Source organism: Sinocyclocheilus grahami, unplaced genomic scaffold (assembly GCF_001515645.1).
Source record: "Sinocyclocheilus grahami isolate Dianchi unplaced genomic scaffold, SAMN03320097.WGS_v1.1 scaffold339.1, whole genome shotgun sequence".
NCBI classification, from domain to species: domain Eukaryota; kingdom Metazoa; phylum Chordata; class Actinopteri; order Cypriniformes; family Cyprinidae; genus Sinocyclocheilus; species Sinocyclocheilus grahami.
In genome coordinates, this window is record NW_015505518.1 from 1190335 (window position 1) to 1216077 (window position 25743).

Genomic DNA, 25743 nt, shown 5'->3' on the forward strand with positions numbered 1-25743 from the left:
ACGTAATCTAAGATTACATCTTGAGTTTGTGCTTTAGGTTTAATTTAAGTTTAGAATAATTTATTCATTTAAATACTTAAAATAAGTCCTTAATCATCCTGTCCTACATTTAGGTTTACCAGCTTGACATTTTTAAATGTACATTACATAAAATAGTTCTTCTGTAACAAATAATACAAAATTGCTTATAATTTAAGTTCTTCTTAACAGTCTTAAATTACTGTTCTAGACCACAAAGCATCGGTTACTTTGTCTAAACCGTATATTTCATAATTTAAAACAACTTTCTTATTATGAACATTTAGCACTTTTCATGTTTCTTTAAAATAAATACCACTTGAATTTATATTTTGTTCTACTTTGCTTGATATGAAATTCTCTAATACTTTTTGGGCCAGAGCATCCCTGTTCATTCACATTAAACATCCAAAAACACTTGAATTATCTTCAGAAACTGGAGCATGAGATGTTTATATTAGTAAAAAGCTGGTTTTGTGCACCATCTAGTGACAAGAGAGGATTCTACACATGCTACATTTGCACACACAGCAAAAGCGTATATTGATTTCGGAATGCTCAAACCTGGAATTCATAACCAGATATTCAGGACTAAGTGTGTTTGTTGTAACACTGAAAATGATTTTATTTGGAACATAGTTACACTGGAATTCACATATACAAATGCATATTTTCACACACCCTCCCCCACCCAATTCACTCCTTAACACTTTCTTTTTAGCAGGTGGCAGACGGCCACACCAGCCCATCCAGAGGTGTGACAGCCATCCCACCCACTGAGCTGAGAGTGAATTCACCACCATCAGCTATTAGACTTGTTTTACCTGTAGTCAGCTAGGCACAGACGCATGATACTGGTATGTGTCGAGAGAATGTTGTTCTTAGGCTTGAGTACTGACAATTCTATGGCAAATCACTTCTCGTGAAGATCAACACCTTCAACCAGAATGTGAAGCATCATCACAATTATCAAAAATTATAGATGATTCACAGATAGTTCATGGCTTTTTATGTTTCCTTAGAAAAAAGTCGTGTCTCCTTATTTAGATCCGCTTTATCTCCTCTAAGGTAGTTCCTTAGAATTCACAAAGTGATCTTCAGATATCAGGGAAGGAGTTAGAAAGCTCCCTCAGTTTGTGAGTTGTTTCAGTGGATGAGGGATTGTTTTCCTCTAGCACATATGCGAGTAGGTTACCCACAATAAGTCGAAGACAGTGCCGAAGTTCCCTCAAGTCTCTGTCTGAGTGAGAACCACTTTCTGCAATAGCCATTCTCAGGCATATGTTCTTCAGGTCAACACTGTCCTGCAAAGAGATTACACAAATATGGCTAATTAAAAAAAAAAAAAAGAGTTTCAAGTGCGCACATCCAACAGGCCAAAAGTTCAATGCGGGTGTTCAACCACAGAGTTGCATAAAGAAAGATCAAAGTTGGCACAGCACAGCTCCAAAAGTATAAAAATATGTGGTGAGAACATAAATATTTTTTATAATTTTGGAGCTGTGCTGTGCCAACTTTGATCATCTTTTAATTAAAACAGAGCTCATAAATAAAATCACACGCAAACATGGGCAAATGAGTTTAGCATCCACATACAGAACGGGACAAATGTTTGGAGACACTTCACTAAATATTTATTTTAATAAATTATTAGTTTGTGTGCGTATGTATTGATATATGGCTATAGATATGAATGGTTAAATCAAACTGGTTAGGAAAAAGCAGACAACACAAAAGAGTTCTGTTCCTATTGTTTACAAAGCATCCCAGGACGCACCTGCAGAGCTGGTATCTAGACAAGAGTGGCTATATAATATATATATACTTTTTTTTTCATTTGACATCTAATTCCCATACTTACATTTGCGTTATTCGATCATTTAAATCGCTTTTCCTATTAGACTAAAATGCTATTATATACTCAGTACAAATCCAACATAGGGTAATAAACGTGATAATTTCACAACTGAGACGTTACCGCACAGAAGCTATCAAAACCATCTTACCTTGCGTTTAAGCAATCTCCTTCCGTAAGACGCGTCTTTAATAAAGTCTTCCTCTATAGAAATGAGGCGCGTGAGAATCTCGAGCAGTCGCGCGAGGCAGCTCTCTCGCGCTCTCGCCGTGATCGTCTTCAGCCTGCGGGGCTCCTTCGTCAGCTCGCCCGGACGAACGGCTTCTTTACCGGCCAGTAAAGCACCTGAACACTGGCCCTCGCCATCTCTATTACTGGTCGTTGCGTGAGCTTGCAGTTCATTGAGGATGTTTAAAGCGTCGATCTGATGTGTTAAAGAGCAGAGCCCCATGTCTGCTGCCACCTGGTCAAGGACAGATCAGCAGCCTTGAGCAGAGTCACTGTTGAGAGAGAGAGAGAGAGAGAGAGAGAGAGAGAGAGAGAGAGACGGGGCGGGGCTGTGGGCGACACTCTAACATTTAAGGATATTACAAGGTAAAATGAGAAGTTTGAAGTTTGAACTGACTCAGCTGATTTAAGTGGTCATCAACACTTCCTCTGTTGGATGGTAAATCTTAAATCTGAAAAACGTTTACTTGTGTTAATACTCACAAGTAAAGGATTCTTAGCAGCTTCACACATAAGCCAATTTAAGATGAGTCAGATGCCATCTAATGGATTCTCCAAACTGAGTGATTTTGTGTCTGTCTGAGTGGTTTTGTGAAGTCACAGAGCACAAAAAATGTGTGCATGGCGTCCTCTACTGATCAGACTTGATATAGACAATCTCCGAAAGTCTACTCATCCTAAATGAGTGTTTCTTTTTGAACTTTTTGAATGAATTCCCCCTTTTGTCCAACCCAATACAACATATTTCTTGTATTTCTGCTAATTGATAAAACTATAGGCTATCTGTTATGACAAAACTGTTTCTTCCCCCCAAAATTGGGATTACATTAAATTAACGAACCACAATTTAAGAACTGTGTCTTCTTCAGTAAACACAATAATTACTACCAAAGGTAGAAAAAAAGAAACGTAATCTAAGATTACATCTTGAGTTTGTGCTTTAGGTTTAATTTAAGTTCAGAATAATTTATTCATTTAAATACTTAAAATAAGTCCTTAATCATCCTGTCCTACATTTAGGTTTACCAGCTTGACATTTTTAAATGTACATTACATAAAATAGTTCTTCTGTAACAAATAATACAAAATTGCTTATAATTTAAGTTCTTCTTAACAGTCTTAAATTACTGTTCTAGACCACAAAGCATCGGTTACTTTGTCTAAACCGTATATTTCATAATTTAAAACAACTTTCTTATTATGAACATTTAGCACTTTTCATGTTTCTTTAAAATAAATACCACTTGAATTTATATTTTGTTCTACTTTGCTTGATATGAAATTCTCTAATACTTTTTGGGCCAGAGCATCCCTGTTCATTCACATTAAACATCCAAAAACACTTGAATTATCTTCAGAAACTGGAGCATGAGATGTTTATATTAGTAAAAAGCTGGTTTTGTGCACCATCTAGTGACAAGAGAGGATTCTACACATGCTACATTTGCACACACAGCAAAAGCGTATATTGATTTCGGAATGCTCAAACCTGGAATTCATAACCAGATATTCAGGACTAAGTGTGTTTGTTGTAACACTGAAAATGATTTTATTTGGAACATAGTTACACTGGAATTCACATATACAAATGCATATTTTCACACACCCTCCCCCACCCAATTCACTCCTTAACACTTTCTTTTTAGCAGGTGGCAGACGGCCACACCAGCCCATCCAGAGGTGTGACAGCCATCCCACCCACTGAGCTGAGAGTGAATTCACCACCATCAGCTATTAGACTTGTTTTACCTGTAGTCAGCTAGGCACAGACGCATGATACTGGTATGTGTCGAGAGAATGTTGTTCTTAGGCTTGAGTACTGACAATTCTATGGCAAATCACTTCTCGTGAAGATCAACACCTTCAACCAGAATGTGAAGCATCATCACAATTATCAAAAATTATAGATGATTCACAGATAGTTCATGGCTTTTTATGTTTCCTTAGAAAAAGGTCGTGTCTCCTTATTTAGATCCGCTTTATCTCCTCTAAGGTAGTTCCTTAGAATTCACAAAGTGATCTTCAGATATCAGGGAAGGAGTTAGAAAGCTCCCTCAGTTTGTGAGTTGTTTCAGTGGATGAGGGATTGTTTTCCTCTAGCACATATGCGAGTAGGTTACCCACAATAAGTCGAAGACAGTGCCGAAGTTCCCTCAAGTCTCTGTCTGAGTGAGAACCACTTTCTGCAATAGCCATTCTCAGGCATATGTTCTTCAGGTCAACACTGTCCTGCAAAGAGATTACACAAATATGGCTAATAAAAAAAAATCCAACAGGCCAAAAGTTCAATGCGGGTGTTCAACCACAGAGTTGCATAAAGAAAGATCAAAGTTGGCACAGCACAGCTCCAAAAGTATAAAAATATGTGGTGAGAACATAAATATTTTTTATAATTTTGGAGCTGTGCTGTGCCAACTTTGATCATCTTTTAATTAAAACAGAGCTCATAAATAAAATCACACGCAAACATGGGCAAATGAGTTTAGCATCCACATACAGAACGGGACAAATGTTTGGAGACACTTCACTAAATATTTATTTTAATAAATTATTAGTTTGTGTGCGTATGTATTGATATATGGCTATAGATATGAATGGTTAAATCAAACTGGTTAGGAAAAAGCAGACAACACAAAAGAGTTCTGTTCCTATTGTTTACAAAGCATCCCAGGACGCACCTGCAGAGCTGGTATCTAGACAAGAGTGGCTATATAATATATATATACTTTTTTTTTCATTTGACATCTAATTCCCATACTTACATTTGCGTTATTCGATCATTTAAATCGCTTTTCCTATTAGACTAAAATGCTATTATATACTCAGTACAAATCCAACATAGGGTAATAAACGTGATAATTTCACAACTGAGACGTTACCGCACAGAAGCTATCAAAACCATCTTACCTTGCGTTTAAGCAATCTCCTTCCGTAAGACGCGTCTTTAATAAAGTCTTCCTCTATAGAAATGAGGCGCGTGAGAATCTCGAGCAGTCGCGCGAGGCAGCTCTCTCGCGCTCTCGCCGTGATCGTCTTCAGCCTGCGGGGCTCCTTCGTCAGCTCGCCCGGACGAACGGCTTCTTTACCGGCCAGTAAAGCACCTGAACACTGGCCCTCGCCATCTCTATTACTGGTCGTTGCGTGAGCTTGCAGTTCATTGAGGATGTTTAAAGCGTCGATCTGATGTGTTAAAGAGCAGAGCCCCATGTCTGCTGCCACCTGGTCAAGGACAGATCAGCAGCCTTGAGCAGAGTCACTGTTGAGAGAGAGAGAGAGAGAGAGAGAGAGAGAGAGAGAGAGGGGCTCTGGTCGAAACAACGCGACAAACGACCGGTTTTAAGTGTTTTTTCGCTTGGACAAGTGGTTTCTTTAACGACTTCCCCATTGTTTGTGTTTGTTGAGCGCTTGCTTACACATGCAAATGTGACCTGATAGTCCTGCCTCCTCCATCGAGATGCTCAGAAAAAGCAGTTAACTGAGATGTTAAAACGTTTTGAATAAACACAAAAAACAGAAACAGTTAGCATTTTAAAGCTTTCATTTATAATTTACTCTATTGGGGGGAAAAAATTAAGCCTAAACTAAGTTTGCTGCCAGATCAAGCAGGTTTTCAGAGTCACCCCCCAGCAGCACATTTGATGAATGTATTAAAGGGGTCATATGATGCAATTTACATTTGTCCTTTCGCTTTGGAGTGTTACAAGTTCTTGGTGCATAAAGAAGATCTGTAAAGTTGCAAAGACTAAAGTCTCAAATCCAAAGAGATATTCTTTATAAAAGTTAAGAGTCAACCACACCTACCTAAAACGTCTCGTTCTAACACGCCCCCACGTCTACATCACTATGTGGGAATATTTGCATAACACCACCCAAATGTTCACGCAAAGAAAGAAGGCTTAACTTTTATTCTCGCTGTAGTATTGTTGTTGCCGCCGCCGCCATGTCGTGAAGGTGCTGTGTTTCATTGTGAAAGCGAAACTACTTTGTTTGGCCTTCCAAAGAGGATATCTGCTTCGTAATAATCAAAAGTTTGGGGTAAGATAGATGATATTTTTACAATATTTTTTAAGATTGAATTGATCAAAAGTGATAGTAAAGATCTAGATTGGTACAAGGAATCTACTTAAAAATATAGTTCATTTGAACTTGAAAATAAAGTATTGCAAAAACATTGAACAGCACAAGTGTTTTCAACTGATAATATTAAGAAATGTTTTTTGAGCAGCAAATCAGAATGATTTCTGAAGGATCACGTGACACTGAAGACTGAAGTAATGATGATTTGGATGCACAGGAATAAATTACATTTTAAAATATATTAAATATAAACGTTACTGTAAATTGTAACAATATTATTGTATTTGCTGTATTTTTGATCAAACAAATGCTGCCTTGGTGAGCAAAAGGGCCTTATTTAAAAATAAAAATCTTACCAATCCCAAACTTTTGAATGGTAGTGCATACCTAAAAATACAGTGTAAACTCTCAGCCTATATTCAGATGCAGAAGCAGGTGACAGACGGAAGAGTCTCGACCACTGAGGTGGTAAATGCATTGAGATTTTCTTATGGCAACATGTCAAGAGTATTCTGGGGACATGCGAATTCTAGGAAGAACATTAGTTATCACCATAACCGCTAGCAGCATCATGTTGCGGATAACCGCACTCTTGTCTAGGGTCACTCATACTAGACATTATTATTAGACACCAGTCTGGAAATCCAAATAAGCACCAAGAAAAGGGCCAGCTTATGAGTTTAAACATGTTCTGTTGAGACACTTCACGACCATTTGTTTTTCTTGACTCCTGTCCATCACCCAGCCAGGAAGCAATGTTTGACTCTTTTAACATGGCAACACACAGCAGCTCTGAGTAAACAGCATCTCTGTGACAGTGATGGAGTGTGCGGAAACCTTCGTCTGACCTGTTCCCTTGAGGCATTGCAGTGTAGTGGTGAATCCTTTGGTGCGGGGCAGCAGGTGGTACTTCAGTTTTGGAAGGCCCTTACTCTCAGCCACTTGCATGCTTATCTGATGTTTCTTTTCCGTAAATCTTGTTCCTTCACAGTACAGCAGGAACTGCCAAACACACACACACCAGAGGATTTTAACTCCCGGGTCAGTGTTTAACACATTAATCCTATCACTTCATAATCTCTGCCTCTTGTTGCCAACGGAAACTTCCAATCAGAGCACGTCATAAGTGACCTCACCGCTGGAGTTACTCGCATGTCTAGTAACACTGACCCACATCCAAATAATGTGATGACAGAATAAATAAACACACTAACCTACATCATCTAAACAAGAATGACACTTTAGCACGTTAACACCGGGCTTGACATGGTGTTTGAGATACAGCTTGATTTCTTAGCCTCAATATGTTGGCTAGCAAGAGAGGCATCAGGGAAAAATATGAGACATGAGTCACATGACTCTGCCTCTGTAATTGTGTTTTACAGCAAGGTCAGAAATTATTATAATACAATCTTTGAAAGAGAAAACTTTTCTTGTGAACCGAGTATGGGGAAAAGTTCACTTTGCATTCACACTTCTTTGTGACTTCCATTTCATTTTTTTTGTTGCAGTCTCTGTGCCTTGTTTAAATGTCAGCACACCTTTACTGCGCTTGGTTTGCAGTTTATGTGCATATGTTGCCCAAGCACAGGACAAAAGTAACACCAAGCTCCAATTGCGAATTGAGTTAAAGTAATTTTATTAGGAACTGCAACATCACATGCTTTCAAACTGTAAAAACAAATAATTCACCAAAAACTACAATATAAAACATTTAACCCAACCCCACAACAAGGAAAAAGACTGAAGTACTGGTTAACCAAAATCTGCCTATCACCAATTGAATAGTTCTCAACCATTAAAAGAATATTTGCATGGGTTTAGAGATTTACAAGGTCAATTTGAGGTTATCCCTATATTTGACAGCAACAATTCATCAAATACTCAGTACACATCTCCATGGTGAAGAGAAAAGGCTTAAGTCAAAGCTCTTGTTAATTATCAGGTCATTAGAGCGTCCTAATCGCTCAGTGTACTCACCCACATGCATTCTGGGTAATCTCGGAGACAGTTCAGCCCACTGAACACAGTTTCTCTGTCCTCCTCCCACTTCCGCGTACAGAAAACTATTTCCAAGAAGTACCACGTCCAGCCGATCAGAGGAACTTTCAGCAGTTCGTGTTTTGCCAGAACCTTAGAACTCTGGAGAAGGAAAAAAAAAATCGAATTAAAGGGAGGATAAAAAATGCAAAAAAGGAATCAGAGAGGAAGGAAGAGAGGAGAGAGAAGAATTCAAATCAGCCACTCAATCAAAACAAATAAATCCAACATCACAACTCATCCAAGAGAGAAAAGTCAAATTGATCTCTTGGGATTGAGGCTCATGACGACTACGATTTCGAAACACAGAACAAAAATGGATGATGACTGCAGTTTTTGCTATTGTTAACTAAAACTACTAAAAAGCATTGTAGTTCATTTAAATAAAAATAAAATTATAAATAAAACAAAGTTTAAATGAAAATTTGAAATGCTACCTTGGCAACTAATTGAAAAAATATTTATTTGAATACAAGTTTACATTTTATTTGAAAGTACATAAAAATTTTTTTTTTTTTAAATGTTGACACTAAAATCACTAAACCTGAAATAAAAGCTAAATAGAAAGATTTAAAAATTACATATATAAAACGACAAAGATTTTAGTACATTTATTATGTGCTTACTTAAAATTAAAATAAAAAAGGCAATTCAAAATATTAATAAATACAGAATGCATATACACACACAAACACACATATACATGCATACATATATCAAATAAAATGCCACTGCACAAAGCATAACCTGGCCATCACAGGTCCCAACACAAGCGATGTCTCATATTGTATATAGCAGAATTATGCAAATGTAATATGTTTTCAGCCAAATGTAATTTTAAAAGATACTGTGATGCAGTTCATTCCCAATACTAGTTTCACTGCATGCAAGTACTGATGGGGAACAACTCCACAATTAAAAAATCATTTCACCCAGTATCCATGCGTGACATGATTTTTGTTCTTCAAAATAGTATCTTCTAATATCCAAATTAAATGGTGTGCAGAATGCTTTTTGCATCATTTGCACAATTTTCTGTTGAAGAAGCTACATTGAAGAAGCTAGTCACACATTCATCAGTTTCCATTTTAGTTTGGATGCAAGTCGAGAGTGATTCAGCTCACAAAGTATTGAGACACAGGCCTACATGAATGTCACATCTCAAAACTAACACCATCCTTCACAACTTGCCACTTCACTATGTTGTCTTCACTGATTGTCATGACTCACCCCCAGTATGCCGTATCTCTCACACATGGTCCAGCCACACAGGAAGTCGATCTCATAGTTGTGATTGAGGATGATGACGACGTGCTCTTTACCAAACTTATCCACCGTGGCCTGTTCAGTGTAGAGTGTGCACTCTGTGCCAGACCACCACTCTAAAAGCATCACCAACTCTGTTAAGAAAGTAGTATAAAAGTGTGTCAAGCAGGTGTTATGATGCCAGGTGCGTTAGAAAGATCTATATTGTGACAAGCGCCATGCAAATTGTTGTCTCCCCTGAAATAAATAGCTTCTGCTTATATAATTCTCATCTATAAATTGCTCCAGATAAAAGCGTCTACTAAATGAACAAATGTAAATGCAAATCAATTTCAACTGATGCTTGTCACACGACACACATAACACTAGAATTAAAAAATAGAATTTTAATTTGTTTTTTCTTTTTTATTCAAAATATTCAAAAATTGGTTACCATGTCATCAACTATCTTGAGTGTGTTTTGTCTCATAAAAACCTTTATAAATGTACTTGATCTATAACATGAGATGGGCACTGCCATGTTTGTTTCGCACTGCAGTTCAGAGAGTCCTGTCAAATTTACAGCACGTGAATTCATCAATTTCTCCCGAAATACATGCAAGTAAGTGGCCAGTGAACTGGGAGAATAATAGATTGAACTATATAGAGTAATAGAGTGTAACTTATAGTCACTTACACTCTTTATCTGATATGAATAAAACACGTTGGCAAATTATATTTGAATGGATTATTACTGCTTCCATAGACATCAGTGTGTATTTTTCAAACTCTAAATGTATTGTTTTACTAGTACGTATGTTTACTTAAAGGGTTAGTTCATCCAAAAATGAAAATTAGCCCATATATTACTCACCCTCAAGTCATCCTAGGTGTATAAGACTTTCTTGTGAACAAAGGCCTCCTGTAGCGAATCGATGCATTTTTGTAAGAAATATATCCATATTCAAAACGTAATAATCACTTTGATGTAGCTTGCGCCAACAGTTCTACATGAAAGCAGTTCCGGGAGCATGACGTATGAGGTCAGTGCTGCGCATGCGCCGCTCAGAACTGACGAACACAGAAGCGCAGGGCAGAGATCAAAACAAAACATTTTATCAAAAAAGGATTTCGATATAAGCCAAGAGGAGACTGGTTTTCCTTTGCTAAAGTAAGGAAACTTTGCTTCCTTTGCTAAAATATATCCATATTCAAAACGTAATAATCACTTTGATGTAGCTTGCGCCAACAGTTCTACATGAAAGCAGTTCCGGGAGCATGACGTATGAGGTCAGTGCTGCGCATGCGCCGCTCAGAACTGACGAACACAGAAGCGCAGGGCAGAGATCAAAACAAAACATTTTATCAAAAAAGGATTTCGATATAAGCCAAGAGGAGACTGGTTTTCCTTTGCTAAAGTAAGGAAACTTTGCTTCCTTTGCTAACAAACGTTGGTTTTCACGAGACTCACCGGCGCATGCGCAACGCTGAACTCATACGTCATCAGCCCGGAGCTGCTTCCGTGTATGACTGTTGCAAGCTACATTAAAGTGATTATTACGTTTTGAATTTGGATATTTTTCTTTCAAAAACGCATCGCTACAGGAGGCCTTTGTTCACCCCCGGAGCCGTGCGAGACACTTCTTTTTTATGGATGGGTGCTTTTTATTTAACTTCTTTTGGACTGATGCATGCAACACCCGCTGAGTGGCATTAAACAGCTTGAAAGATCAAATACTATTTTTAATATAACTCCGACTGGATTCGTCTGAAAGAAGAAAGTCATATACACCTAGGATGGGTGAGTAATTTATGGGCTAATTTTCATTTTTGGGTGAACTAACCCTTTAAATGTCTGAAATTTAAACTAAACATTATTTGGTTGAAAACACTGCATAGTTGTGATTATATGACAAGCGCTGAGCTCGTCCGTCTCTGGCTCATCATCAGCCAAAGCGCGAAAGCACAGTTTAAATCTAGCAGTTATGTGACGTCACTGAACATTCTAAAACCCATATGTGAGACCGTACTCCCAGGGGCTCAGAAATAACAATCCCACATGTGGGACCGTGCCGCTCTAAGGGTTAAAGACATTTTTAAAAACATTAAGTGATATCCATTCACAAATGCTTTATATATTACAGTAATAGGTACCCAGCTCTGGAATAAATGCACTAAAGAGCACCTACAACGTTCTCATTAACAAGGTAAACAAAAATGTACTTGCTATACGGTCTGTAAAAACATTGAGCTGAGCCAAAAAAACAACTCACGGCTCCATAGCGAGTAGGCGAGTCTGGTGTTGATCTTGCGGTACAGCTGTTTGTTGATGGGCCACAGCACACAGGTACACAGCTGGGTGAAGTTGAGAATGAGACCGCTCACCACAAACACAAAACCAATCAAGAGCTGCAGTATGAACAGGCTCTTCAGCCACGCCACCACACCCATGACTGAGAGCCCCTTCCACACACACACACCACACACCCACACACACACACACACACACACACACACACACACACACACACACACTGCTGGAAGACCAGAGAGACAGAGACGACACCAAATTAAAACTTCATCAGATAATTAAACAGGATTTGTTGTAATTTTTTTTTAAAACACATCGTTTTCCCCCCCCACAAAATGTACATGGATTGATCAGACAATTCTTAAAAAGAAATATTATATATATATATATATATATATTTCCATAAAAATACATACATATTCAACTTCAAATCACATGTGGCTGATCACAAAAAAGTAAACCAATTGGTAGCAAATTAGTGTTATTTACTCAAAGCAATTTTTGTTCATATTTGGGGGTTGCCAATAGCTAATTTAGGGCACTGACTGGAATATTTCTATTTTTGTTAGTTCGACTGTCTGCGTTTGCTATATAGACTTTCAAAGCAAAGGTTTGCAACATAACCAAACTATTTAGTTGACCAAGCAAAAATAAACAACATAGCTAATCATTGTGTCAGTTACACAAAATATATTAACATATAAACGCAACATCAAACTTTCAACCATTCCGCAATGAATAAATGCACAAATATAAGTGCTGATCTATATATTATTGGTAGCATTTGCATGAGAATCATGGAATTTGTATCAGTCAATCCAGTTGTCCTCTTAAACTCATGTTTAATATGTTATTAAGTATAATCATCTCAGTTATCTACATCAATATCATGAATGGATGTTTAACTCACCACAGCGGGTTTGTCTCTACAATCCTCTTTTACACGGCCCTTCACTTAGTACCACCGACCTGAGAGAAAACGAGACAGAGCACATTTAGAGAATGCATGAATGCAACTGTTACCAGCAACACATTTAGTCCTGCTTATTTTTACTTCCACATCCTGTTCCAAGATACGAAAATCCACTGTAAAGTAGGCGAGAGTTCATGACCACAGGCCCTTGGGCACCAAAAACTCCATATGCACCAGCACTGCACACACATACAGCTGCACGACAAACACACACCCCGCACAAACACACACCCTCTCACCCAGTTGGAGGAACTCCAAACACCTCCTCCAATTTCGCTCTCTTGCATGCACTGACTGCCTCGTTTTTGCAACCTCTTTTCCCCCAACTGTATCTCTCACTCCATTATTATATTGCAGGCAGCATCTCGACGTGACTTGTCATGTACAAAAATCCCACTCTGAAAAACATCACACAAACGCTCTCATTGGATCTGAAGGTCTCTGGTTTCAAACTGATTTTGAAAGCTTATCAAGCTTTAATCTCCCAGCACCGCTTAATCCGATAACAAGACAACAACTGCAAGCGAAAGACTGGAATAATCCTCTAACTAAATGTGTGCCTCAGCAAATTTATTTGCCAAATAATCTTTTAAAGCATTGCTTAACCAAATGAAAAGAGAGGACTGAAGCTCAGTGCTTCCTTGCAGGTTTATCTGATACTCAGAATGAAGTTGCCTAACGCAACTACTTAACCTGGCCATCTTGTAACCTGCAGGAGCCCTGTCTGACCCCATCAATACTATAATTTTCTCTGTTAGTACGTGTCGACTCTGATAACAAAGTTCAGTTCAGTCAACCATCCTACTACACTAACTGATATCATTTCAAAGTGTAAAACACCAATTCTGCTCAACGACCCATACATTCAGGCCAACATTATCATATACCTGCTGTTTTTGTATATGTAAAATCCCTGTTGTGAGTGAGCAGCTAGGGTTGTCGCAGTGAGGGAATTTCCCTTGCGGTCATTTTGAGTTGCTCAATAGCGCGGTATGCGGTATTATCGCTATACATATATATATATATATATACACACACATATACACATATATATATATACACACACATATACACATATATATATATACACACACATATACACATATATATATATACACACACATATACACATATATATATATACACACACATATACACATATATATATATACACACACATATACACATATATATATATACACACACATATACAAGCGCCACTTTAGAAGGCTCAGCTGACCAGCTATGCGTCGATACTAAGACAGAGATTTCGCTTTCCTTGTACATGACAACCCATTTTCACAAATATATATGACTCGGCCTGGAGGACAGACGCAAGTAATCGCACGCGCTCAGTCGATCTCTCTCTCATTCACTGCCTGTTTAGGCTTGTTAAGTGTAAAATTTACAGAGCCTCTGTACAAATCAGCATGGTACCCATTATGTTATCATTACTAACTTGTTTAATATTCAGTCCACATGCATGAAGTGTAAAACGAGAAGGGCATAACCTTACGAAAAAAGAAAACACGCAAAAATCGCGGTTGCTGCGGTTATTGCATTCCTCTGCGGTTTGCTCGTCAATAGCGCGGTATTGCGGTTATCGCGACAGCTCTACAAGCAGCTAGCAAAATGTTTATGGTGGATTAGGAGAGTATTTAGATCTAATCTGAATGACGCCTTACAAAGATAAACAATGATTCTGAACTCAATCTGAAGATGTACAAACATTACAATCTGCCAAATCTACGTGCCTTTTCAAACAAACACAAAACAATCACGTTACAACTTGTGGGCAGCGGTTAAAAATGTATACCTACAAAGCTTGGGTTCCTGCACCAACACATCAGCCAAGACAAACAAAACACAAACAGCTCTAACCACACATGAAGACCGACTGAAGGAAGAAAAATTAGAGGGTGCGAATGCGAAAGGAATGAGTTGAACTCTGTCCTGCTATTTATTACTGCACAAACTAAAGTAAACTTTGGAACCCTACCAAAGTGTGTGTGTGTGTGTGTGTCTGTGTTTGAGATCAAGGGAATGGCAGAGTGCTCTAAATGCCCCCCCCCCCCGGTGACAGCTGGTGTGTTGCACTAGGTGTGTGAGGGGGAATGTGTATATGCATTCTGAGGGATCACCTGATCAACTTGTTAGAGCAAAGTACTTTCTCAGCCAACAAGAAATATGAGCAACTGTATGACTAATACACCAAACCCCTTTCACACCACGCGTTGATCCCGGAAAATTGCCAGAGTGCCTTCTGTGTGAACGTAAGCTTGTCCTGGGAATCCGGGATCGTTTCCAGGATGGGGACCTAGTAACAAAAGGCAGGGCCAATGCCATAAAGGGTGTGTCGTAGTGATGATGCATGTTATCGTGCGACTCTTTTACCGGGTGTTTTGAAGGCAGATCAACATTCACGATGAAAAAAATATGTGCAAACTGGAATGAAGCACTGATCTGTGAGCTCCTCCTCACTATCCGCGCTGAAGCTGAGATTGTTCGCCAGCTTAGTGAAATGGTACGCGTCACATTACACATCACATCGTAATGTCATGTGTGTATTTACGGGATCTTTACAGGATGTGTGAATGCGCAGATTCCGGAAAATCATTGGCAGTGTGAATGAACCAAAATCGATTGATCCCAGGACAAATCATGGGACACATTATCAATGTATTTTAAATTGGAGAGTACCCAAGAGCGTAATCGACGTAATCAGCGTTGTTTACACTGGGGGAGAAAGCGCACGCATGAACGTAATCTGCGTAATCAGCGTTGTTTATGCTTAGGGGAAAGCGTGCGTATGTGTTGTGATACTCTAAAATGGCGGAAGACATAACTCGGGGGAGAAGAATGGTTGAAAAAACGAAGGTGAACGAAGGTCTTATGGGTTTGGAACGACATGAGGGAGAGTAATTAATGACAGCATTTTCATTTTTGGGTGAACTAACCCTTTAAAGAAAAGAATATACAGATAAAAAAAAATGAAACCGACACCGCATGGCCTTTCAGTCGTTCTAGAGACAACCAAGCAACAGGTGGTCACCATAGTGCCCTAAACACCCTCAAACATGACAGGTGTGCAAATAACTTCAAACTAACAAATTAAAGTCTTAGGCAAGGAGTCTCTCTTTTGATCTTTGCCTGTGTCCCATCCAATAACCCATTACATAAACTGCAGGTGGCCTAATCAATCCACTGTTGCTTTGGATAACCGTTAGCTGGACTCACCAGTAGGTGTAGTAGGCCACTGCCATGACCACTAACGCCCCACAGATCCCTGTGAAGATCATCACAGCCCCCTGGTTCAGCATCTCCGCTTCTGGTGATGGGCCTTCAAAGCAGAATAATTATGAAATTAGCCGCCTCTGGTTTCGTTCAAAAATGGACAGGCGATTCTGTTCTCGACAAGCTTGGAGACAAATGAATGAAGGTACAGAAAGTGCTCCTGAAAATATTTGGCAAAGAAATCCTTTTAAAAAGTTGAACGCGACGCTAGGTCTCGCTTTGCCTAAAGCCACATGCTAATGCTAATCCCACAGAAGGAGAGGACTTTTATGATGATGCAAGCAGGAACAAAACTAGATCCCATAAAGGTGGCAGCACTACTCAAAACCACACACCAGCGGATGTAAAAAGTGAGTCTTTCGATGCTGAACTCCAACTGGATGCTGTTACCAATTGCTGGCCCAAATTCAAAACACAGTTCTGGTTAGCGAATCCTTAGCGAGACGCAACAGTCCTACAGCATAACGTGGGCATAGCAGCCACCTTCTGTTAAGCCAGAGAGAGCCGTTCTCAGCATCCTGTGTTCCCTCCTCTTCTCTAATCTCCTCTGGATTAGATTACCAATGATTAGCACTATGGAGCAGCACCCTGGATATGTCACATCGCATTTACATCAACTTCAGGATTGAGCTAAGTGGGACAGGACAGTGGTGACTTCCTTTAGTCACCAGGAGGAGCCTCTAGGGACAAGGCCACTCTCTGGCATTTAAAAGATCTTGTACAAGGAGGCATGATATGTTTCGGTAGTGGTTCTGACGACTTGTGGGTGCTGTAGTATGCTGGACTTGTTCTTGGCATCCAAGGTCGACAAGGCCCTAAGTCCAGTTTAGATGAGGTGGTGACAGAGAAGACCAGGCTGGTTGTGGCCCAAAGCCATGACTGCACAACTGCATTACTGGCACAGACGGAGAACCCAATGTGCCACAGGCTTACACATCACACGTTCTGCTTCTGTTGGTCACTTTATCTCATTATTTCTTCTGTCTTCTTTCATCTTTGTCCGTCTGTCTTTGATTATAGTATGCAGGTGATTCCAGTATCCCTGCATTATAACTCAGATTCCTAAGTTCTTCCAATTTCAGAGAGGTCAGCATAACTGCATGCATCCAGGAATTGATGTGCAATGATGGCGGTTTCTCAAATGAAAGACCCTGGCATGGTCTCGGAAAATACCTATGTGCTCCTAAATCCATACGTTGGGGAAAAGAAGACAAAGAATAATCACCTTTCTGATGTGATGACCACCTGGGAAATATGAGGACAGAAAGGAGCAAAGGAGCCGTACTAACTTGCATGTTATAATAAATGTTGAAAGAAAGATAAATGAAGATCTTGAATTTTTTGGGTCAGCAATAAATCAAAACGTGAAACTAGGGGTAATTATGGTTTGCCATAAGTTTGTGTGATGTGAGTTGACCTTTGGTTGCTGAGCTGTAATCAATGGGAAAACCCTTTCAGAGAGTCCACGTATTCTTGAATGTGCAAAGTGCCTTTTTCAATATCTTGTAAAGACTTCGCCTGATAAGGTGTGTAGCATAAAACTCATACATTATGAGCCATATTAGACCAAAGCAGCTTACTGAACTGCAGCTGAGGTCAAGATGTCTAAATCTATAATCTAATCAGTATCCTACACATACAAATAAACAAACACTTCTAAAAAATCTTTAAACAACTGGTGAAATAGCAGGGCTGAGCAGGGCAAGCTGTGGCAGGATAACTCAACCAAAAATGATATTTTAGTCATTATTTCCTCATCCTCTTGTTGTATCTTTGTTCTGTTATTCATCTATGCTTGTAATTTGTTTATTTCCTATGCTGATTTACTCGCCTACAAAATCACCCCAATTATTGATTATTTTTTCCCAAATATTAAGCTATTGAAGTCAACTGATTTTTTTCCATATCGCAGAAGAAAAAAAATATCGCAATGTGAGTTTTTTCCAATATCATGCAGCCCTAGATTGAACAAACAAAGACATTATCATTCCAAATTTCAACCACCAATAGTTTCTTTGCATTTCCCCAAACTTTTGTAGATACATTTATATCCTTTCAACTGCAATTTTTACAAGAGCTCTCCTTAGATACTGACTCAAATATATCATGGAAAATGTCAGTTAACTTTGCTACCGTGTCTCAGCAAATTCTACAGACTCATCAAAAATGCATACAAATGATGAACATTATCAACAGGCAGGAATTGTGCTTTTGGTCTCTTAGCTTTGCCAGACTGAACATCACCATCATTATAAGGGACTCAGTGGTCAATAATTCTCAGTGGGCCAGTGCACAGTGTGCTTTCAGTCCTAGTACACCAGGAGTCTCACACATAGGCCAAAACCTTGTACAAGAACAAAAACATATGCCAATTAGCACCCACACATTGGCATTTATAAACAAACAAACAAACCTGTTACCCGACTAGGGGTGTGAACCTACACTGGTCTCACGGTTCGGTTACGATTATCATGTAATCGATTCGGTTCAATTCGATATCATGATGCATCACAATGCATTGACAATGCACTGCACCCTCACATTTATACAATTTTGCCAATAAATACAAGCAGTCAGATATATGAACTATACCTGACCTGGTTTCTTAAGTTAGTAACTTAGACAGTCTTAAATCTGTCTTTGTATTTAAAATGGATAAAAACCATTTCTTAATTGCAAAAAATGCTCTATTTATCAAGGAAAACCAACAATATTTATTCAACTGTGTTAGCTGATTTTAGTTACAAAGTCTTTACCAATAAATTAATGTGATAAAATTACAACTGTGGTCAATTTGGGCATCCATGTATAATCTTTTATTCATACACGTTTCGGGTGACACTAAAGAAGCAGGCTGCTCACACGATTCACCGATCTCGAGAAATAGATATGACATCTCTTGCACACAATTAGTAGAAGAACGGACCACTGCAGACTCAAAACTTGTGCTTGGACTCAACTGAATAGTACTGTACAATCCACTTTTTACTGTACTGCACAACATTACTGGTTTCCCTTCCCTCCCGGCCACAACCTCATCTCTGGCCTTTCTAACATTGTGGTCAATGTAGCAGCAATTCAACAACATTTGGATGAAACCCAAGATTTGTTCAATTGGGTTGCTGTGGTGAGGAGATTTCCAACTTTTACATTACTTTTCCTGATATAGATATGGTGTTGCAAATAATCTTAAATAATTACGTAAAAAATGCATTTAGCAGCACATTATTCTCACCACTGATCCACTTAGAGTGTTTGATGACATCAATTGATACCGTTTCTATCACCTGCACTAAAACATTATTTCCTTAATATCTTAAACCTCCCAGATCCGACTAGCCTGAAACAGACCAACGGCCATAAAAAATAAAAAAAACTCCTGTGGCTGAAACAAACAAAATCAAACCCATTATGGTGCTTGTCAGTCAAGCCCTTTTTACAAAACAGAAGATAAATACTCTGTTTGCTGTCCAAAGGAAGCAGGGAGCTGTTAAGAGGATAATGTCAAGGTGTCACTGTTATAAACCTCTGACTCACATTCTAATCATGAAAAACGAAGTTGGCCAACAACAATAATATGACTACATGCCCCCAATCAAGATGGTGGATGGGGTTGCTGTTATCTACCTCAGGCGCAAAGTAACAGTGTTAGGTTTAATTAACCAGCTGAATCGGATTAAAGGTAAGGTTAGAAAGGATTGAAACAGAGCAGTGTCATGGATATAGTGTGACATAAAATAATACATAATATATATCCTATTTTTAAAATACTCCCAATTACACGCAATTACACATTGTTCTGGCACAAATAAAAAGTACTACAATTGAAAAAGAACTATACATTTATTATAAACAACTTTATTTACATGTGCTTTCTAACTGAACCTGGTCAAAATGAGCATCACTGCATAACTGATTCAATAACATCTTTTATTGTGAGCCAATTCATTATTGCTCTAATGAAAGAGGATTAATAAATGTTGTGCATGTGCCATATGGCTGGCAAAGAATGACAGGTTTGGATTAAGTCCAAAGTATAAATGATTTGCACATAGTGAAACATAGGGTTCCAAGTATTGAAACAGATCCATTAACAAAATGTTGCTTTTGCAACCCATTAATTCATTGCCCTTAATAATATATTTAAATTAAAATACAAAAAAAAGAGGTAAAATTTCATTCATTTATTAATTTAGATACAAAATCATGTAGTGAGTTTGAATCAGTCCTCATGAAAGTCCTGACATGCAATTCAGTGAATAATTCAAGAACCGCTCCGACTGATTCATACATGCTTTTGATTCACTGAAACCAAGCCGGTTCATAATGCCACCAACACACTACATGTTTATTGCCTGATTTTACGTTCACTGACAGCTAATTAAGACCAACAAAAGCCTGAAATCCAAAGTAAATCAGCGCTCATTCAAGTGAGTGACAACCGCTATGTTTGAATTGTCAAAAGAAACGATCTGGATTAAGCGCCGATACGTCGCTGAAGCTCGAAAGATATTCAGCGGTTTAACTTTGTATCTGTCTGCATTCCAAGTCCTGTAGTGTGAAATTTGTTTCGACCGTTGTTGTTATTATTGTTAATGAAACCGGAACTGGAGTTAAAAAAAGCCTTTTAAAAATGAGAGAAAATTTAAATAATCACTAATAATAGGAACAATTAGCATAACATATTAAACACCCAAATACAGTTACACATATGCGCTGGAATTATACAAAAACATGACTAATATTATTCACTGTGCATTAGGGCTGAACGATTTTGCAAAATAATCTAATTGCGATTTCTTTTTAAACGATATTGCGATTTAATATGCAATTATTTTTTTTAAAGCTCTTTATGTTCTGTATTATTCAACAAAGACAAGCTATAAATCATTGTATAGTATGCTCAACACACTATTAGATAGCTTAAACCCAAATGTTCATTTCTCTAAGCCAAGCCTATACGTTACGATGAAATTAGGTGATGCATGAATTGATATGAATAACATTTTTATTTAACAACTACAATCACAGTATATTGACTGATTTGTTGAACTTCCAACCTTGTAAGCATGTAATAAGTATGTTTAAATAGCCTGGTGTAAACATTAAAATGAAAGTCAGTAACAAATCACACAAACTAAAGTAGATTGCAGAAATATAAAAACACAGCTGTTGCTTTACCACACTACTTTAGGTTATTAAAAGTCACTGTAATAAACATATGTAAACATGTGCACTGCACTTTTTAAACACTGTCTGTTAACTTTAGACCAGTGCTTCTCAAACTTTTTTGGTTGCGCCCCCCTCAGACTACCAAATAATTTCACTAAACATTATGAAAAATTCATGTTTTTTTAATTTAAAAAACCTACAGGGAAAAAAACACCTGCATCACTTGAAACATTGAAAAATAGCATAGAGAGAATAACTTATTATTATTCTCTCTCTTAATTATTTATTTTTTGTGGGTTTCTTGCGGTCCGCTAAGGCATAGGACACACAGGCTTTCCTCCTCAACGATATTAAACACCGTGTCTACACCGGATGCGAGCGGCAAAATACAGTAGAAACCATTATAATCAGTGACGCTGTGTACACTGTATGCGGTGTATTAAACTGATGCCTTGTTCCATTTATGACGTACTGACACAAAGTTAAAATGATTTGCACCGGTCGCTTTGTCGCCTCCAGTGTAGAGCTGTCACGCACAACTGTAGCGTGCGGTATAGACACGGTGAGTGAAGCCGAGAGCAAGATATGCCTCGTCATATTTTCTGCATTTAGCTTTTGAATGACCAGCACCTGCCTGGGTCTGTGCGACTTCATCTATGGCTTTTCTCTTCACTTTCACAAACCGATCCATCTCCCATTCTAAGTTACATCCTTTGGCTGTTTACTGTTTTATTTATTTTCTTTTTCTGCTGATGGCCCGCACTCGACTTGAAGCAGCGCTGCTTAGACCGATCGGTGTGTGTCATCAAAGTACTGCGAGAGCTATAAGAGAGCGCGGACGTCTCCTTATGCTTTCTCTCGCCGTACTTTGATGTCATACACCGATCTGATCTTCAAGTCGAACACACCTCTTTACTCTCGCCTGTCACGTGACCGTGTAATCGCAGCCTCTGCGATTGAAAAATCGAAATGTTTCATATCGCGATATCGCAAATGCAATTAATCGTTCAGCCCTACTGTGCATGAGTAAAAACCACTCACTAACTAAACTGAAGGCAACAGCCCAGCACTGCATCTGAACTCTAGTAACCCCCATAATCGCACCACAATGACGTGCACGCAGGTCGGGAATGACACACGGCAACCGAGTCATAAACACCACTTATCTTCAACAATTCTAAAGCCATTCAAATGCAAACGATTGCTGATTGAACAAGATAAACATCAGCTCATGCAAATGGAGGAAAATCTCAAATGGGTGTTCTGTGCGCTGTCAAACATTGGTTTCTAACCAGCGAGCTATATATGAAGTGCCCTAAACACGCTGTTCCTATAAACCAGTGTTGTGCTGAATTTTGACAGCCAGAATTTTTTTTTATATTACTTTTTTTTATTTTTTTAAATGACAAATAAAATAAAAAGTTCTGCACTGTTTGCTCTTCAAAGCTGTTTGAAACCAATCTTTTTCACCCAAGTTACAGCACGACATAATCAAACATTCAGGTCTAAGCATTGTTTTGATAAACCAACAGGGTATGAGCCATAGGTCTTATAATCTATTATTTGGCTGCGAATAACAGGATCCATGTGTAGGCCAATTTACAAAATAAATAACCGAACACAGTGAAGAAATGTCAGCTTTAAAACTTGAGTAATGGGTCTTTGGGAATTGACAACAAATAATTTAAATGAACGTATTTACTTAGTTACGGACTCGAAATGTAGTATTTCTTGTCAAAAGTTTATATATATATATATATATATATATATATATATTATAAAAGACAGTAAGACACATTACATTGTTACATTAAAATGATTTAAAAATAGAATGTTCTATTTCTATTCAAAGAATCATGGAAGTCAAATGTATCACGATTTCCACACAAATAAGCTACACAGCTGTTTTCAACATTGATAATCAGAAATGTTTCTTGAGCAGCAAATCAGAATGATTTCTGAAGGATCATGTGACACTGAAGACTGGAGTAATGATGCTGAAAACTCACAGGAATACATTACATTTGAAATACATAAAACATAAAATATTTATTTTGTATTGTAATGATATTTTACAATATTGAATATTTTGTAAATATCGGTTTATCAAATCAAGACAGCTTTGGTGACCATAAGAGACTTTTCACAATCTTCTCATCAAACACACTTCACAGCAAGAAATGTCTTCTGTAAATAGCAGTATAATTTTGGCAGGCGAATTAATAAGGCTGAAATAATACTGTCCGACTGGAAATCTTGTCTTTGTATCTTCTCAGCAAACACTATCCATAGCCAGAAATCACCAGCATGAATGTGATGTGCTTGTGAATGTGAACCTGTACAGTGGAGCTGGGGAGGGCAGCATAATTTCAGCAGGTGTATTGTTGTAAAATGGGTAATAGGCAGCAGAAATGAGAATAATAAATGTACATAAAAAAGCAGAATTGACTGCACATGGGATTATATTGCACTAATAGAAATTACAAATGGGAATAAATGTTACATTTTATTGTATAGTAAAATCATCAAATCCTTCAACATTGGGATCCACGTTTCCATTTTTTTGGAATGAGTATGCCATCCACAGACATACTGACTGCACTAATTTAACCCTTGTGCATCATTTTAAAAAGGTCCTATAGAGGACAAAAATGTCTGTCAAAAACTGTCATAAACATTTGAAGCTTTAGAGCACAGACCTAAATTTAGTCTCATTTTAAAGAAGACTAGGGATGCACCGATATGAAAATTTTGGCCGATACCGATAACCGATTCCTTTGGCAGATTATTGTCTTTTAGGAAAAAAAAAAAAAAAGTGAAAAATAAAGTGGTGGGAAAACACGTTGAACTCAAAAACTGCTAGAAAACCAAAGCATTTAAACAAATTGTGTTTTGGAGGTTGATACCTCAAATAATGAGCTTTCAGTAAGATTTTTTTTAGGGAGCAGTAACAAACTTTTTCCCATTAGATGCCAGCAAAGCTCCACTGTATGCACAGCGGTGGGATTTATTTGTGATTGGCGGTGCAGAATCTCTCTCTCTCTCCAAAATTACATGCACACACATTAGTACACACATACAAACCACTCTCTGACAACCCACACCTTGTTCTACATAACAGCCTATGGCACTTACTGTACATTAAATATCTGCAAAAATGTTAATTATAATTATATACGCATAATATAAACTGCACATAGGCCTACTGAGTGTGAGTCACAATCACGTAAATGTAATTAGTGGTCAACCGATATATCGGCCGATATTTGGCTTTTTTTTTTTTAAATATCGGCATCGGCCGGTAAGTTTTCCTGTTTGGCCGATGTGTTCGAGGCAGGACTTTTATTGTGACGGCGCTGAGAATGGCAGCGTCTGAGCACAGTGCTCACATTCTCCCTCTTGTTCGCCGTCGTCATTAACAGTTCTGTCTAATACGGATAGAAGTTTGTCTAATAATCAGATAGAACGGTTAAACAAAGGAATTAAAATGTATACAAAAAGTATTATAACGACTGCTTTTATATTATTAGTAATAGAAAGGCAAACATTATAATACTTTCTCATTTGCAATCAGCATTCAGCAAACATGCATTTATATCATTTAAACAAATCTTTGAATGACTAATGAACATTTAATTTCAAAAACCTTGCAAACTTAGTCGGATCCAGTTGTGAGATCTTGTAAAGTGTGCATTTGTATCCTGAATGTTCTCTGCGTGACGGTCGATCCGTGTGAATTGAATGCTGACAGGTGGAGAGTTCAGCTTGACTGGAGACACGCGATCGACAAACTTTAAACTCGTGATTTCAAATTATGCTGCGCTTTATGCATTTGCCCACTGCCATATTCATGTCATTTCCACTGTGTGCTGTATGTAAAATGAGTGCTACCTTGGCTTTATTTGAAAAAAAATTTAATAATAGAATTTGAGTGCACTGTTGGTTACAGAGTTTACTTCCTTTTTAATTCGATTTTTATTAAATATTTATTTGTGAAAAATGCTTTATGTGTTTATTTTACACAATTATTTATGATTTCAAATTTCTTAAATATAAATTAAAATAAATAAAATGATATCGGCTTTCCAAGATATCGGCATCGGCTGTCAAAAAACCCATATCGGTCGACCACTAAATGTAATTGTTTTGTAAAAAAACAAAGGGCTAGCCTAATCAAAAAAAAAGCATACACTGCTGAAGCCTCTGATCAGTTTTCTTGAACGTTCTATGGTGCAACTTGGGTGAAAAATTGTTTTTACAAAAAGCTTTGCAGAGCAAACAGTGTGTGATTTTTTTTTATTTATTTATTTTTTATTTAATTGTATTCGTCATTATTAAATTGAATTAATTAATTATTATTAATTATTAAATCATAAATAAAACAAATCACTATGTTCTTAACAAATTAAACAAACAATGTTTATCCACATAAGGATGCAGTAACTACATAATAAATAAAATGAAATGAATATTAAAATGAAAATCATTTGGCCGCACCAACAAATGACGCCATGCGCGTGCACGCGGAGG

At 37.9% G+C, this 25743-nt stretch overlaps 3 protein-coding genes across 3 annotated transcripts; all 3 read right to left on the bottom strand.

Annotated features, from left to right (window-relative positions):
• Positions 1-768: 768 nt before the first annotated feature.
• Positions 769-2373, bottom strand: LOC107603043 (leukemia-associated protein 7-like). Its single transcript, XM_016295737.1, has 2 exons — positions 2025-2373; positions 769-1322 (listed from the first exon to the last, which is right to left on the bottom strand). Exons 1-2 carry the CDS (start codon positions 2322-2324, stop codon positions 1116-1118), a joined length of 507 nt encoding a protein of 168 aa, XP_016151223.1. The 5' UTR covers positions 2325-2373; the 3' UTR covers positions 769-1115.
• A 1403-nt stretch (positions 2374-3776) lies between these two features.
• LOC107603044 (leukemia-associated protein 7-like) lies at positions 3777-5377 on the bottom strand. Its single transcript, XM_016295738.1, has 2 exons — positions 5009-5377; positions 3777-4330 (listed from the first exon to the last, which is right to left on the bottom strand). Exons 1-2 carry the CDS (start codon positions 5306-5308, stop codon positions 4124-4126), a joined length of 507 nt encoding a protein of 168 aa, XP_016151224.1. The 5' UTR covers positions 5309-5377; the 3' UTR covers positions 3777-4123.
• A 1289-nt stretch (positions 5378-6666) lies between these two features.
• On the bottom strand, positions 6667-16555 carry LOC107603003 (1-acyl-sn-glycerol-3-phosphate acyltransferase gamma-like). The gene is made up of 7 exons (XM_016295664.1): positions 15985-16555; positions 12685-12743; positions 11737-12000; positions 9449-9618; positions 8159-8320; positions 7027-7180; positions 6667-6707 (listed from the first exon to the last, which is right to left on the bottom strand). The coding sequence occupies exons 3-7, from the start codon at positions 11912-11914 to the stop codon at positions 6667-6669; spliced, it is 705 nt and encodes a 234-aa protein (XP_016151150.1). The 5' UTR covers positions 11915-12000; positions 12685-12743; positions 15985-16555.
• Positions 16556-25743: the final 9188 nt, after the last annotated feature.